General features: G+C 40.2%; 1 protein-coding gene across 2 annotated transcripts in view; it reads left to right on the top strand.

Moving 5' to 3' along the window:
- Positions 1 to 13,033, top strand: part of SLC66A2 (solute carrier family 66 member 2) — a 79,680-nt gene extending 66,647 nt beyond the window's left edge. For both annotated transcript variants that reach the window (XM_087707345.1, XM_087707346.1), the window contains one exon: positions 11,265 to 13,033. In XM_087707345.1, the coding sequence (XP_087563471.1) occupies positions 11,265 to 11,472 (208 nt within the window). In that variant the 3' untranslated portion in view covers positions 11,473 to 13,033. The remainder of the gene's footprint in view (positions 1 to 11,264) is intronic.
- The last annotated feature ends 4,869 nt before the right edge of the window (positions 13,034 to 17,902 follow it).

Genomic DNA, 17,902 nt, shown 5'->3' with positions numbered 1-17,902 from the left:
GTTTTTTCCTCAGTATTGCAAGGAATGGAGCAGCACCACTTCCTAATTCTCTCTTTGCACACAGAGACTAGAGTTGAGTTGCTATATTGGAACAGGGGGTATCACATCTGTCCCCCTGACATTTGGTCAGATTTCTACTGTCTAAATTACTTTTAATTCCTCCCAAGAAAGGAGATTTCACCTCACAGTGAGGCAGCTTATTCCTGGTAAATAACTGAGGTGAAATAAATCTTTTCCTCACTTATGTAATTATTAGATCTGCCACCTTCAATAAGAGTGTAAAATTCCCCCTTCAGTTAGATCAGGGCACATCCCGCCAGGAACCGGCACATGCATAAGGTCCAAGCAGCGTACGAAACCACGTCCACCCAAGTCCACAGAAAAACTGTCCTGTATGGAACCGGTCCCTGGCACCCAAAGGGTTAGGAGACTCTGAGTTAGATCAGGGATCCCCAACCCTGGTCCATGGACCAGCACTGGTTCATGGCATGCCAGAAATTGGTCCATGCAAACAAGCGGGATGCAGGCAGCAGGTGAAACCACGCCCATTCCGCTCCACAGAAAAACCTCTCTCCATAGATCCAGTCCATGGTGCCCAAAAGGTTGGGGGCCACTGAGTTAGATGATTACACAACTCTACTCTGAATATTTTAAAGTGTTATATGTAGCCCTCAGGTAGGAATAGTAATTGGGACCAGTATTGCCATCCCTAAGCAATGCAGTCATAAAGCATGATGTCACGTGACAGCATTGTGTAGCAATGACAAATCCCAGCAGTCTGGTTGCTGTTTTAATCCTAACTTGTTCTTAAGTGTTAAGCAGCAAGAGCAAAGAGTTTAGGGGTAATGTGAGAGGACCTGGGAGAGCTAGTGCAGGCCCTGCATAAATTGGGGGAGGTGGAGAGAGTCCAGGGAAGGAGATGCAGTGCATCTACAGGAAGGCAAGGTGTGGGTGGGTTAGTATGACAAGATGCAGAGACGGAAGCCCAGATGTGGATGTGGTGTGGTAGGGCATGTGTTCAGGAAGGCCAGGGGAAACTTACCAAGGTAATCTTTCCTGCTGGCTTCCCCAGTGACTTTACTTGTGAGAAGCCAGCAGGGAACTGGTGATCACTTGACCTTGGGATGTTGCAACTCTCTTGTGAATCAGTTTTCAAGTGTCTAATTATGACCACATTCCTGCAAGGATGCTGTGACAGCCGGAACTTCAAGGACCAGTTGTAAGTACCACTCATTTAGTACGGTTGCCACTTCAAACAGGCACTGAATGAGTGGAAGGCAAGGCAGGGTTATCTGTATTTTTCCAGGAGGATGAAATTAACATTTCCAGTTTTCAAATATCTGTTTTTTGGAGGCAGCTATCCCAACACCACCACCCCATTTTCCTTTTCTGAATTTTTACTGTATTTTAGGTAATGGAGGCATTGACCTATTTTTAGAGCACATGTTTGAAGTAATCTAAGATCCTACAAAATTTAATTTTGTGGTCAACAAGGCTGATAGCGTCTTGCCAGAAAATGGGTATTTCTGTGATTTGATTACATTCTTGTTAAACTGCACACAGAAACAATTTATCCCCCCGCCCCCCCCCCCCAAAAGAAAGTATGAACAGGCCTGTGGTATACTTACTGGACTTTTAAAGAGAAATTACTGTATACCTCTGGGATCTATGTTCTGCCTCATGTGTTTCTCCATTTCTCAGAAAGGACCCCTAGGAAACGTCAAGAAATAGCTAAGCAAAAAGTTGAGGAATTAACAACAAAAAACCTTGTTCAGGAGAGGAATCTGGCAGCTTTAGACCATAGACAGATGAGTCTAATAATGGAGAAATTTCTGCTGGGAATCTTATAACGGATTAAAATATTCAGGAGGGAGACTAATAAAAGAATACTTTCCACAGTTAGATATTACCCACACTGTTTTAATGACTCACCTGAGGGAGATAGAGATTGTGTGTGCGAGAGAAGGAGGTAATGATGAAAGAATCACGTATGTTTTGAAATTGTTAATTTCACAGTTTATATTGTAAAAGTCAGTTACCATTATCCTAGCCTTAGAAATCTGAATTAGAAACATTTATTTTTGCTTACTTTACACCTTCACTTCTTGATTTCTTTTTAAAGTTTACCTGTAAAATGTGTTCTGGATTTGTCATGAAGTTTATAGAAATGGGCTGTGTGTCTCTGGTGCAATGGGTAATCTTTTCTGAAACAGTCAAGAGTTTGTAGCTCTGTTACATGATAAATAAAATAACCTTTCTGCAGGTAGATGGAGCAGAGATCTAAATAGGTATCCTTCACATACATTGGGCCTCAAACAGGTATCTTGGCTAGAAGAGGACTTTGAAGTAAAACCTGAAGAGAGAATCGGGTTGGGGAATATACCCATCTTCTATCTTAACCTTTTAAACTTTTGGCCTGGATGATTGAGTCTTCTTTAACATATTGAAATACATTTTGGGGAGAAACATTAAGGTGTGGCCAGAGTTAGTACATTCCAACAATTCTCTGACTCCCTGCCTAATTTTTAAATGTTTTTATTTTTGACTGGTGAAGTTACTTGGATGAGTAATGAAACATCTCAGATTAACAAACTTTGGCCCCGTTGCCATGATTTAATTTTTTTAGATACAGAGTCAATTAATATAGGACTATTATGGTGTAGCAATGTTGTTGTTTTTACATTCCTGTAAGGACCCCTTACCACTTTTAAAAGTTAGGGAGGACCCCAAAAGAGTTTTTGTTTCCATGGCTTACATTTATCAATATTAACTGCGCTAAAAATTAAAATTTATATGTTCCCTGTCCTACTGCTTCTCACAATTGTTTGGTGGGTTTTAATATTGTATTATTTTTCAACATAGGGTGATAAAGTTGATTTTTCTTGAGTCCTGAGAGACATACATACATACATACATACATACATACATACATACATACATACATACATACATACCGTGTTTCCCCGAAAATAAGACAGGTTCTTATTTTCTTTTGACTCCCAAAATAAGTGCTTGGCCTTATTTTAAGGGAGGTCTTATTATTTTGAGGTGCAGGAGATGGTGAGTGGGGTCACCTCATGGCTGCTGCTGTGTTGCAATATTTTCAGAGAGGGTTTATTTTTGGGAGAAGGCTTATTTTAGTGCATGTGCTCGATTGGGCTCATTATCTGGGGAGGTCTTATTTTCAGGGAAACAGGGTACATTCATTCATTCATTTTTTGCCTTTATTATTTTTTTAAAACAACTCAAGGGGTTTAACATATACAACGCACCTTCCTTCTCCTATTTTTCCCACAATAATCCTGTGAGGTGGGGTGGGCTGAGAGATGGTGACTGGGCCAAAATCACCCAGTTTTGCTTTCACCCCATTGGGGCCTCAGGCTACATTTTACTATAGCAAGCTAAATTAATTGTTAATCTACTCTGGAAGGGTTACTTATTGCTAAATCAGGTTGACGTAATCATGGATATTCAGCCTGGCACTGAAGTGGTAGGCACAAATGTCTTGTCATTTCCAGCACCTGAAAATCTAGAGAAACCATCAGAGCAGAGTCCCAGAGCAGAGTCCCATCTTTTGTAGTACAAAATACAAGCAATCCTTGACTTACGACCGTGATGGAAACTGCCCATTATGGTTACAAGTTATAATGATCGGTCATGTGACCAACCTGATTTTACAAGCTTTTTTGTAGCAGTCATAAAGCGAATGCTGCAGTCGTTAGACGAATGGCACAGTTAGGCAAATCCATTGTTCTCTATGGTGCAATTTTGGCGTAAATTGGAAGAAAGTGCCAATTTTAGGCAAAACTTGTACAACACGTTCAAGTGAAGGTGAGATGCTGCAAATGACCATGAAGGTGGTATTGTTGATGAGTGTCCATAGTGCGGTCATGTGATTATTAGGGAGGGGAGAATGTCAGAACTTCAGATTCGGATCATTAGTCCCCCTTTTTGGGTCTGTCATAACTGGCTGATTTTAAGTCAAGAACTACCTGTAATATTATTTCTTGTTTTACATGTAATTACTGTTGTTAAATCCTCTACATTGCACAACTTCAACACTTTTTGCCTTCTGTGTTGAAACTTTTAAATGCTCTGCTATAAGGCACTTATATTAAAGGCACAGGTTTGATATTGGATATCACAGGAGTGAGTTACATTGCATGGAAATGCCATTTTTGTTGCTTCAGCCTCTGGCCACCTTGTGCATTGTTGTAAAATTGGATGCTTCCCTTGAGCCTCTTGCTACTTAACTAGCCATATTGTAGTACATTTCAGTATTTTATAGATCTGATTCCCCCCCTAATATGAATTTGTTTTTGTGATCATCCTGGAGCGGGCAGCATTTCCTAATTGGCACCCGTGGTTTTGGATGACACTCTGCCCCTCCCACCCACCACTATATCTGGGTCATTTAGGTGATGGTTCTTAGAAGATTTTCAGAAAATGTGCTCGCAATATTAGCTATAATGCGAAGATCAGAGTGTTGTGATTGGGGTATATTAAGGCTTGCATTTTTAAAAAAAATATAGGAAAACTGATTTTGAACTTGCCAAGTTCTTTGCTGAAGAAAACTGTCATTTTCTGGCTTCTAAACTACACAAGCCTGGAAAAAAAAATTGATCTGCTTTCACATTTAAAGGGTTGACTCCTTAAAACAGCAGCAAAGAAAAATGACGGGCTGGTTCATATTTATGACGGTTGCTGTGTCCCAAGGTCACGTGATCCCCTTTTGTGATCTTCTGACAAGCAAAGCCAATGGGGAGGGCAGATTCACTTAACAACGGAGGCAAAAAAGGTCATAAAATGGGGCAAAACTCACTTGACAAGGGTCTCCGTTAACAACAGAAATTTTGGGCTCAATTGTGGGTTTAGATCAAGGTCAACCTGCAGAGGTTAGACTGCTATAAAGATGTAGTTCTGAGTCGTGACCCGTCAAAACCGCGGAGGACAAAATCGCGCTCGACGAAAGCGCGCATTTGACGTCATCACAGCGCGACGAAAAAAATTAAAAATTGAAATAAAATTAAAATTAAAGCAAGCCGATTCACATAAAGGTAAGGGTTAGGTTTAGGGTTAGGGTTAGGTTAAGGGTTAGGATTAGGTTTAGAGCGTTAGGGTTACGTTTAGCGTTAGGTTAAGGGTTAGCGTTAGGTTTAGCATTAGGTTAAGGGTTACGTTTAGGGTTAGATTTAGGGTTAGGTTAAGGGTTAGGTTTAGGGTTAGGTTTAGGGTTAGGTTGGGGGGGGTTAGGGTAAGGTTTTCGCTTTATTTTTACATTTTTCGATCACAGCGCGATGTTTTCGTCGCGCTGTGATGATGTCAAATGCGCGCTTTCGTCGAGCGCGATTTTGTCCTCCGCGGTTTTGTGGTGGAACCGTTCTGAGTATTCATAGAATATTTGCGTACTTTACTTAGGTTTTTATTTAACAAAAACAAACTTCTGCTTGTGTCTCCGCAGGACAGGGTCAAGAAGCCAAGATGGTAGTTGCAACCACACAAAGAAAGCTCTGCCTCTTTGTTATGTGTGACACAATGCCTGGGAATAAAGGGTGCAGTGCTTTGATTACGGTCACAGCTGCCATCTTGACTTTTTTGACACTATGACTCCTGGCACAGACGTCGCCTGTGGTTTGTGAATCTGTTTACCATTTGTCTTCAATGTGGTGCAAGGATTATTTTGCTTCAACACTGGGATTTGATGGCCACTAAATGGTAGTGTTGCATACATGCCTTTATTTTTATCTTTTTGTTTCACTATTTACATACTCTGCCATTCATGAATGATTAATAAAGTTCACTTGGTAGCCTTTTGGACATAATCCTATTTCAGGTTGGTCCGTGAATTTCCATGCTCCATTAGTGTCATGTCTTTTGTGCAGGGAAAAATGTGACATGAACTTGGCTAGCCCTTCTTAGCATATTTTTAAACCCTCAAAACACTTTGGGATTTTTTCCCCAACAGAATTACAACCCTGCTCGCTACATATCTCCCTTTTTTAAAAAAATTGATGGAGAGGAAGACTGTTTTGCAGAGCAGCTGTTCAAAATGGGGAAAATAATCTTTGTGTAATAAAACTCCTATCTGTCCGCGCACTTGGCTTTCTTTCTTGCTTCCAGGCAGATTGTGTGTTGTTTCTGGCTTCCTGCAAGTTGGGGCTTTTGATCTGTTTTTTTCCTCTTCTGTCCTTCAGAATAATGAGCCCAAGCAGCTGTTCAGCTTTTGTAGAAAGCCACATATTTTTTCCCCCCAGTTCTTTCTGATTGCAGAAAGTTAGCTTGATTTCCTTGATTTCCTATGCAAAGGTTCTCGTGCCCTTGTGATCTCTAGGCTGGAATACTGCAACGTGCTCTACATGGGGCTGCCCTTGAAGAGCATCCGGCGACTTCAGCTAGTACAGAATGCGGCCGCACGAGTGATTGTGGGTGCACCTCGGTTCGCCCACATAACACCTATCCTCCGCGAGCTGCGCTGGCTACCTGTTGATCTCCGGGTGCGCTTCAAGGTGCTACTTACCACCCATAAAGCCCTCCATGGTAGTGGATCTGGGTACTTGAGAGACCGCCTCCTGCCAATTACCTCCTTACAACCTATTAGATCACACAGATTAGGCCTCCTCCGGGTTCCATCTGCCAGTCAGTGTCGACTGGCAACTACGCGGAGGAGAGCCTTTTCAGTAGTAGCTCCGACCCTTTGGAACGATCTCCCCATGGAGATTCGTACCCTCACCACCCTCCAGACCTTCCGCACAGCCCTCAAGATCTGGCTATCCCGTCAGGCCTGGGGTTAAAGATTATAATCCGCCCCCTCCCGAATGATGAATGAATGTTGCTTCTACTTTTAATTATATACTGTTTTTATATGTCATTGTGTGTACTCCCTTCCCTATACGTTGTAAGCCGCCCTGAGTCCCCTCAGGGAAAAGGGCGGCCTATAAATAAATTTATCTACAATCTACAATCTACAATCTCTTATTTTGAAGGAGGGGGGCTTGGAGGATGTGCAATGATGAGGCAATAATATCTTAAAATGGGAGCGTACACAAAGCAGAAATGTTCACGTCATGGGTTGTACTATAGTCAGAATAACTTCATCATATTGTAGAACTGTTCTGACCCCCCCTCCTTCGCTCGTTCAAAGACGACAGGCAGACAGACTTAAAAGGAAATAACTTTATCAGTACTTGGCTCAGACTGACTGAGAGCCCAAAATAAACATAAATAAAGTCTCTAGCAAGAAGATAACAGAATGCAAAAACAAAGATCTCTTACGGCCAAACCAGGTTTACAGAAAGAAAGCAGATCACTTCTCCAAGTGCCTCTCACAAACAAACCACGACCGATGAACGATGAACGAACGACGAACGTTGACTTCTGCAACCAGGGCGTGGCACCATCAGTCCTTTTATCTCCAGAAGACCACACTAACGAGCCCCAGCTGCATTGTTATTCCTGCATCCCGACTCAACTCACAGCAAATTTCTGCTGAGTCACAACATAGAACTATAGATGCAGAATGAAGCGGTTGCTTAACAATTTGTGCTTTTTTGATATTGGTTCTAAGCTTTTTGTGCATAAATATAGGAGTGGGGGGACTTTTCTTTTTAAATAAAAGAAAACACTTCATGGTTATAAATAAGAAAGAGAACTGTTAGCAGTTTCCTTTATTTATTTAGAGGGGTTGTCATTAACCAAAAACACATTTCAGTTTTGTAACCGCTTCGTGTGAAAATGTAGGATTGGATGCATAGGAAATGATACCCAAACTGTGCACTAAATGTAGTTTTGTGTTTCTTTAAAAGAAGACTACAGTTCATTAACAGTTATCTTTAATCCTGCTGTTACATTCCTGGAGTTTATGGATGTATAAAAGCTTCATTAGTATCTATAGTGTTCCTTGTTGCACTTTCACATACACTAAATGCTGGGAAATGTTCTAGGCAGACACAACAACCATCTTTCTTTAGGTGAAACTCAAATAAGATCTCAAGTACAAATCGCTGCCTTGGTTCCCAATCATGCAGAAGACCATTTCTCTCTTTGGAAAATTTGTGGACATACACAGTCATCTTGAAATTTATTGCTTCCTGGATAATGGATCTCTTCATGGAACCTTAAAGCTGTTGCCATTTGTGTGAACCATGGTTCCCATGGAAGATACTTTCTAATTTTTGCTATGCCCATTGGCAATGCTGAGTTGGACACATCCATTTGCAACATCATATCTTTGTGAAGCTGCGTTTCTGGCAATTTTTTGGCCTGTGAAAATATTAGTGACGCTAAAATGTCACGAATCAAGAAAGTTTGGGGAACCTCTGATGTGAAAATCTCTGACATGAACTGGTGATATAGCTAGATACAAACTTCCTTCTGAAAATTTCAACACTTCTCCAAATTACTGGAGATAGTTTGCCCAAATAGGCAGGCTGATCCTTAGAATACTTATTTCCAATCCACATGAATTACCAGGAGAACCAAATGAAGTGCATATATGCATAAGTAACTTTCAACAGGCAGTGTATTGAATCGTGATGTGAGGTTAGTTGAATTCAAATCCAGTTGAAATTAAGTTGCATTGCAAAAGAACTTATTTCATTTGGGGGGAATCTACCGTATGTTTAATTCATTTAGCCTCCTCTAAAATACATTTTATATAAACTACTTGAGCTTTTGAACATTGTCCTTAGAGATGTAGCATCTTAGTAAATAGTAAATAGCTCATCTCTCTTGTAAAAGATAAGATTTTTAACCTCAATCATCAGATTTTGGTAATTCACAAATACAATACATATTTTTGTTAGCTTCAATTTTCAGTAAGTCCTAACCACTCCTTGCATAATGAAGCTTATTCTTAAATGTTAATATTGAAGATTGTACACCTCTCTTTCATCAATTTTAAAGACATTTTTGGGTCTTAGTATAAAATTTCTCCTTTCTAACCCATATCCCTGGATCTCATTCTTATTTCAGTGGTTGGATAAGATCTGGACCATTTCTGAATTCAGTCAATGCCCATGGCTGCACATCATAAATTGTAAATGAGACAAGAAGTGCTCACGGTTTTCAGTTATATTTTGTGCATGACGCACAATGTATTTTAAAGTTATTCTAACAGCTCTGAAGCTTTTAGTGGGCATTCCTTATAATTTCCATTTAAAAGATTATGCATTTATAATGTACTAAGACAAAGTCACTTAAAAGCTGGCAATGCCTTTGAGTTGCTATATATAATGCATTAATGAAAACATTTACCGTTTAAATGATAAGAGCTATTTAACATTGCTTTCATGTTAGTATTATGTGACAAGAAAAAATATTACTATGCCTTAAGCTAGAAAACAATGACTTGGAAAATAATGTTATATATTCCTTCCTTTTTTTAGTTAATTCTATAGTTTGGGATATTTGCTTTATTTCTTTGTTGCCACAAAATCTGATTATCTGGTAGCATAGGACAGAATTTGTGCCCAGTGATTCCCACGTACATCATCCTTGTTTAAATGCTGCCATTAGATCGGGAAACCTCTAGTTAACTTAATTTTGCATTTGGGGAAGGTGTGTCTTAGCTTTGAAATCACAGACCAAATGTTCAAAATGTTCAAAAGGGAATTTGCATGGAACAGGGAGATTCAGTTGGTCCACATACTGACCAAAGTGTTCATTTTAGTTATAAATCCAGAACAAGTATGCTGGATCTTGGCATAGATGTTATATGATGGAAGATACCAGGTTGATGGCAAGATCATTGGCGGCAACAGTTAAGCAAAGATACCAGAGAATTGTGTTGGGCGGGAGGATCAAAGGAGAGTCTATTTTGGTTATGCCATCTTTGAATTCAAGCGTGGCAGCTAAGGACAGCGAAGATTTGCTGCCCAAACCATGCAAAGGTTGAGGGCACAGAGGACCAAGGTGCCCCACGCTTGCTCTATTCATCCTGCAGGACCCACCTGAAACATCCCTAAGCTGAATCAATCAAGACGTTCCCCGTTTCATTTCACGATGTTCCACAATTCATCCGGAATGGTTCGGTTGATCTCCTAAACACAACGCATTTGTTGTATAGTTGGAACAAACAGGTTTTCACACACGCTCTAAAACTAACTCGAGATTTTAAATGTAGTTTAATATCCTGGTTTATTTTGAAGCTGGAACCACTATCTCTTGCTTCATACAAAATGAGGAGCACTGGTAAATTGTGTTCCTCATTTAATATCTTGACCAATTATCATGACCAATTAAAACATAGTTTACGAAAGTAGAGTGAGGAGATTTTATTCATGGGGGGGGGAGGCTTGTCCAGAACTCGCTCGTTAAGACAAGGTATTATAATCTGAACTAGGTCATCCCCTTTTTAGCCTTCAGCAAGTTGTCAGACTTCTTTTACCCATTTATAAAATATGAAGTACTGCATGACTTAAGGAAGACTTGTGTGCACGTCTGTAGCCAGCAGCACTGCACACTTTAAGCTGGTTCAAAGTTAAGTACCTCTGTTTATGTGGCTACCTTTAAAAAAGAGAGATGTATCTGAATTATGTGTGTGTGTAAATGAATCTGTTTGGCTGTGTATCGTATGAAGTTCTATGGCCTGATTTGGATGAATTTGATAGGTTTGTAACCTATTACTTTGCAGAAGAGTAGACTAAGGATATACCTTGTGTGTTATCTGCATTATAATGGCATCTGATCAAATTTTTATTATTCTTTATATTCGAACATAGATGACAGTGATTTGCAGTTTGTTTCATTTCTCTTGTTGGCCTTGATAGTTATTTGGATAAACATTGTAATACTTTCATTCTTCATGAAAAGGACATCTTTGCTTTGCCATTAGCCATCCGCCAGTCAGTGCCGACTGGCGACTACGCGGAGGAGAGCCTTCTCAGTAGCAGCTCCGACCCTTTGGAACGATCTCCCCGTGGAGATTCGTACCCTCACCACCAGAAGGTCCAGACCTTCCGCACAGCCCTTAAGATCTGGCTATCCCGTCAGGCCTGGGGATAAGATCCTAATCCGCCCCACCTGAATGCTGAATGAATGTTGTGTTTTACTGTTTTATTTTATTTTATTCACATATTTTATGTTTTGTCTTGCACTCCTTCCCACGAGTTGTAAGCCGCCCTGAGTCCCCTCAGGGAAAAGGGCGGCCTATAAATGTCAAATAAAACTAAAAAAACTAAATTAGCAGAATTGCAAAAATCTGTGTCAGGATACTTTTATTACTGCTTTTTCTCTCTTTTTGATTTGTTTTTCTCTCCCTTTTTAAGTGTAAAGATGGTGCTAATGTGGACCAGCGGTGACACCTTCAAGACGGTGTATTTCCTCCTGAATCAAGCTCCATTCCAGTTCTCAGTCTGTGGACTTCTCCAGGTTTTTGTAGACATGGCCATCCTTTTGCAGGTTTACTTCTTCAGCTGTTACCCACAGAAACCTGTTCCACATTCATCACATCCAGCCAGCACGAAGGCACTTTAAGGCACAGGATGGAAGCGGTTATTCGTTGAGATTTGTAGAAGAGGCTGGGAGCCAGCCGTAGCTTCAGCTCTGCTTGTACCTACTGTGTTTCTGAGGAACTAGAAATAGAAGACTCAAAAATGCCTACCTACAGGGACACTTCTTCTGGCACTTTTTCCTCTTCTTTCATTGGGTTGCATATCTATTGAAATGGGTTTGTTTGGGATTGCAGTGAGGGGTTTTCTTTTATGTTCTACTCAGTTCTCTAAAATATTTGTGTATGGACAAATGTGTGTATCACAAGGGCTGGTTGTTAAATGTTCTCAATGCTATTTTTTCAAAGGTCAGTCTTAAAAATTGGGAGTATTTTGTCTGAAGCATTTACCTATTTATATGCATATGGGTTATGTATTTGGAATATTTTACATTCCTTAGATGAAAGTGCAGAACTTCTTGTTTTTTAAAATGTGGTAGGCCACACTTGGTAAGATTGTAAGAGTTGATACTAGGAAAAGATGGTTTAGTGAATAATGTCAAGGAATAGATTTTGTGCAACTGTGTTAAATATATATATGTACACACTGCTGGGCCAGTGTGATGTATAAATACATCAAAGTGATTAGTGATTTTGATACAAATGCTCCTACAGCCAAACAGAACAGACTAATGCGCAGTAAGTCTTCAGAGAGCTCAGAAGGATGAGTAATTTCGATACCTTGGAGAATAAAGTAATTTCTTTATGGATCTATAAAGGATTTAAACTTAAAGAGGATAAGCTTGAAAGAAAATCAGTGTTTAGTTTATTTGCATTCTGTTCCTGTATTTTTGTTTGGTGGAAAAGCCACTTTCAGTGATGTAAATCTTGTCTTCGCAGGGCGAGCACAATGACATTCTTAAAGTTATACTCTTAAGTTGCACAGGCCAACTACAACAGCACTGCTTTTTAAGCTCAAGACATTATCTAAGTAACCTTCCCTCTGTGAAAAGAGGCGGTTTACTAGACTAGGATAGAGAAGAGAGAGCAATACTTTAGTGCTGGATAATAGGGCAATTTTTTTTTTAAAAAAAAGAAAATGTTTGTGTGTGATATTTTTCTAAATATTTAATACCAAATGTCATTTTATGTTTGGGAAGAAGTGGGGCTACTGAAAACGAGGGGAAGTATGATAGTGATCCTGAGTCCATTAAAGTTTTGCAACTTGCTTCATTTTAGCAATGCCATAGCCAGTACCTGAAAGGGGGGAATGAAAAATCACTTAGGGGGGCATATTTATGAGCGTGGAGGATCTATAAAATGAGTTCACCAGACTTATGTAAGCCTGTTCTGGTATTTGATTGGGCTGCAAGAAAAGCATCGCTTGTATTGTTTTGAAAGTTCCTCGACTAACTTGTCAAAGCAAATTTGCTTCCATAGCTATGAAATATATATGCATTCTACAGTGATTCAGGAACTGCTCTCTTCTCTTAGCCATAAAATATACTACGTATATGTGCTTTTGTTGTTAGATGTATCCTACCTGGAGGGCCATTTTATGAACATGCTGATTCAACTGTCATCTTGATTTCCCTCAACTATTGGGGGGGGAAAAAAGATATTCAAGTCTGACCAGAACTCTTCAGCTGGATCTCTTCCTTACTTCGTCCAGCTGACTGCCTGCTTGTCTCTCTGTCTATCTCTCCCTCCCTTCCCCCCCTCTCTCAAATCTGGGGTGACCTGAAGACATCAAAATCCCATCTTTGCAAGAGTGGGAATCTTATCAGAAGTTTGCTTTAATTCCTTCCACTTGCACATCTATATTTCAGGTCCTCTCCTATATTTTAGGTCTGGGGGACAAGTGTTTCACTGTGGCAATTCTGAATGCCCAGGAACTCAGTCCCTCCCTTCAACAGCAAAAAAAATAAAAATAAAAAATCAAGACAAGGATGAGGCAATATATTGATTGGCTATCGCTTTAGTGGAGGTCTCTGTGCCTAGCTGGCAAATAAATTAAACCTCAGGAAAGCTGCTTTAATGAGGGCTTGGTGTGGAATGTTGTAGTTGAATAGACTTGTGCTGTTGATTAGCTTCGCTGCTTATTCCTTGGTGCCTGAAGTGACCTTAACCAAGCTGATTTTATGTGGCATGGCTGAATGTGAATGTTGCATTGCTCTCTTTTTCACAAGCGTTCTAACTGCGTTAGAACAGGGTGGCAGTCATCTTTTAAATTATACATTTTCATCCTAGTTTTTCCTGGTGTGCTGCTGTAGCGAGGATTGTATTTCTACTCGCACAACAGAATTTATTAAACTTGCAATGCTGGTTTTTATTTTTGTATGGGGTAATATTCTTTGCTTTCCCAGTGTCTTTTGAGAAGAGATACAGGATTTAACTATTATGTTAGTGTAGCCTGAATATATACAAATACCTCTTTTTTTAAACAAGTGTTATTGAAGGTAAAATTTATAGTATTCCACAAACACACCTGCTTTTTTTTAGATGAGTTACTGTCCACAAATTCTTAACTTCTGATGCCAATATTAAAATGTAGGCTCAGAATATCACAACACAACTACAAATGACACCAGAGAAGTTTACGCACTTGTGCAGAATTTAACTGTGTGAGTCACTCACGGCTGAACTCCAGATAGCCACGCATTTAAGAAAAGGGCCATTGTAACACGACCCACATACCGTTTAAGGCTCAACATCAATTGATTCCCAGGGAATCATAACTATCCCATCACATAAAAGAGAGCCAATTGCCTGTTTTCCCCCCCCCATGAAACTTGGTTGCCTTGGCTTGAACATTTAAACCAGGGGTGTCCAACAGTGGCAACTTTAAGACTTGTGGACTTCAACACCCAGAATTCCCCTGCTAGCATGAATTCTGGGAGTTAAATTCCACAGGTCTCAAAAGGTTGCCAAGGTTGGGCACCTCTGGTTTAAACCACGAGTGTTCAATCTTTAATTAAATAATGGTGAAGCTTACTCTCTGATCAACTAGAGAAGCGCAGCATGCCTTTTAGTTATGGTGGGAGAATCAATTTTCTCTTAGTTTTTTTGGGGGGGGAGGGACAGGGGAGGATGGATGACCCATGTCCTTGAAAACTGGCTGTTTTGCCATCAAATTTCAAAAGTTCTCATGATGCTAAGAGGCCAAATTTCAAAAATAGGACACAGGTTGTCCATCACTTGCTTAATTCTCCTACTCACAGGTAAACTCTTCATCAAGTAGCAGCTCTGATACATCTGTAAGAGTATCCAAAGAGCATCTCAGTAATTAGGAAACTATTTCCTAAAAAAATATATGTAAAGAACTTTTGTATATTTTAGCTATATGTTGAATGTATGGAAAAATCCAAATGCACTCATTAACGATCAGTTTGATTTTTTTAAAAAAAAAATAAAGTTATACACAAATTCATTATTTGTTGTTCTTTTCAAATGTAACGCAAGAAATATTGCTGGCTTCCTCCTCCAAAGTATACTGAACTTAAAAAAGAAAACATTTGTTAACTTCCATATACATAGAGGAGAACTTTACAAAGTTCATTAAGTTTCTGATATTGAAACGAGACTATTTATTGTGTTCAAGACTGATTGTGCACCACTGCGAAAGAAAGTAACATACTCATTTCCAGCACAGCATCTCATTTATACTCAATGGCCAGTCTTCTAAAACTGATGGTTTTAATAATTTAATACTTTAAAATAATGCATTTTGATAGCAAATATAGTTTATTTCTTCACGATACCAATTATCTAATAATAAAAGAGATGTTAATATATGCACTTATACACTATTCAGACAGAACCAGACCTCTGGATAACAACTTTCTGAATAGATGTTTGACCTATTCCAATAGACCTCCTGTTCTGATCCATCAATTACAGCCAAACACTGCTATTTTATAAGTTTTGATATGTAAATTAAAACATTTAATTATTTGCCCAGAGTACAGTATAAGTATTTATGATTTGCTGAACTCAATGAATGGTGAATTTTGTTTGGACTATAGGAAGGGAACAACTATTTCAAATTCTAATTAAAAAAAATTGCAGGAAAAGTTTTATTTATTCAAAAGATTTTTTTTTAATCTTGTCTTTCTTTGCAACACCAGAATCTCTTCACAAGCTTTGGAATGTGATATCTGAATCACCTCTACAATTCTATATATGATGGTGTGATAATCTGAAGGTTCCAGTTGCTCCCTACTAAAGCACACTGCTCTAGCCTTTCTGCCCTTATTTTTGGCAAATTGTGCTGCTTTAATCTACAGGTAGTCCTTGACTTACAACAGCTCATTTAGTGACTGTTCAAAGTTACAACGGCACTGAAAAAAGTGACTTACGACTGTTTTTCACATGACCATTGCAGCATCCCCATGGTCACATGATTAAAATTCAGACTCTTGGCAACTGACTCGTACTTATGATGGTTTCAGTGTCTTGAGGTCATTTGATCCCCTTTTGCAACCTCCCCACAAGCAAATTCAATGGGAAAGCCAGATTCACTTAACAACTGGGTTACTCATTTAACACCTTCAGTGATTCACTTAACAACTGTGGCCAGAAAAGTCGTAAAATGGGACAAAACTCACAGAACAGATGTTTCACTTAACACAAATTCTGGGCTCAATTGTGATCATAAGTCAAGGACTATCTGTATTTTGTTTTTGGACATAAAAATATAAAAATGATACTGTGTCCATCTCGAAGAATGGATCCCACAGAAAAAGTGCTGCTTCTGGCAGTTGCACCAGGGTTTCTTTTGGAAGAGCGCTCCAGATATCCCAGCAGCGGCTATGCTCCTCCTAACTTGCCCTTGTGACCTAACTTGCCCTTGTGACCTAACTTGCCCTTGTGACCAACGTGCCCTTGTGACCTCTAGGCTGGAGTATTGCAACGTGCTCTACATGGGGCTGCCCTTGAAGAGCATCCGGCGACTTCAGCTAGTCCAGAATGCGGCCGCGCGAGTGATTGTGGGTGCACCTCGGTTCACCCACATTACACCTATCCTCCGCGAGCTGCGCTGGCTACCTGTTGATCTCCGGGTGCGCTTCAAGGTGCTACTTGCCACTCATAAAGCCCTTCATGGTAGTGGATCTGGATACTTGAGAGACCGCCTCTTGCCAATTACCTCCTCGCGACCAATTAGATCACACAGATTAGGCCTCCTCCGAATCCCATCTGCCAGTCAGTGTCGACTGGCAACTACGCGGAGGAGAGCCTTCTCGGTAGTAGCTCCGACCCTTTGGAACGATCTCCCCGTGGAGATTCGTACCCTCACCACCCTCCAGACCTTCCGCACAGCCCTTAAAATCTGGCTATCCCGTCAGGCCTGGGGCTAAAGATTTAACCCACCCCCACCCGAATGGTATGAATGTTGTGTTCTTTTTAATTATGTATTGTTCTTATGTGTCATTGTTTGTATCCCCTTCCCCATGAGTTGTAAGCCGCCCTGAGTCCCCCCAGGGAAAAGGGCGGCCTATAAATAAACTTTCAAATCAAAATCAAATCAAATCAAACTTGATAAAAAAATTGAAGAGAGTCTTTGAGTAAATTGCTGATAACTGATGCTCCAGTTCAGACCCCCAAACAACATTAGGTACTACGCATCAGGATTCTGCCAGTTTACAACCAGTATTGGAACACTGTAATTCAGGGGGGGTCAAACCCACGTAATGGTAGCATATCGGGACTTTTTCCCCCTTCAATAAACCAGGCATGGGCATGGCCAGCGCGTGACACATCCATCTCAGAGGTGGTATTCATCGAATTCTGACAGGTTCTGGAGAACTGATAGTGGAAGTGGGGAGGGAATGGGGATTTTGCAGTATCCTTCCCCTGCCGCACCCACAAAGCCAGCCCCCCCCATGTGTGTGTATTGGGGGAAGGAAAGATTCTGGTTGGTCCAATGAGGAAGAAAAGGCACAAATTGCCCTTATGCTGAGTTCCACTTCTTGTAGCTTTAAAATTACATATTCCCTCCTTTCACTGCTGTAACGTAAAATGAATCGTTTCTAATGGTGGATGGGATTGCACTGCCCTAAACAGACCCCGTGCACAACCTGGGGTCCTCCTGGAATCAGGCCTGCAATTATATTCTTTTTAGAATTTTGGCCTGCCACACTTTCTCTTATTTCATTATGCTGTTTCATTAGTATAGTTAATGGGAGGGGGGAATAGACAGGAGTAAGATTGTGGAATGTATTGTTATCATTCTTTTCTAGAAGCCAAGGTCATCTTTTGTCTCCGTGCTAGTACACCTGACCGGAAGCAGCTGGGTGTGGATGCCAGCATGGAAGAAGATTGGACCATGTGATGGATTGTGGGTGTGGGGACAAGATCATGAACTTTTAACTGAGTGGAATTCTGATGTCATTTCCAGTATTGGGATTTCATAGCATAATACCAAGATGTCTGAGCTATTAAATTGGAACTTTAAGGATAGTTTTGCCTTAGACTCTG

The sequence above is a fragment of the Thamnophis sirtalis genome, unplaced genomic scaffold (assembly GCF_051295495.1).
Source record: "Thamnophis sirtalis isolate CommonGarterSnake01/CBP01778 unplaced genomic scaffold, rThaSir2_p1.2 scaffold_2, whole genome shotgun sequence".
Taxonomy (NCBI): domain Eukaryota; kingdom Metazoa; phylum Chordata; class Lepidosauria; order Squamata; family Natricidae; genus Thamnophis; species Thamnophis sirtalis.
The sequence above is the reverse complement of the archived record's forward strand: the minus strand, read 5'-3'. Positions and strand labels throughout refer to the sequence as shown.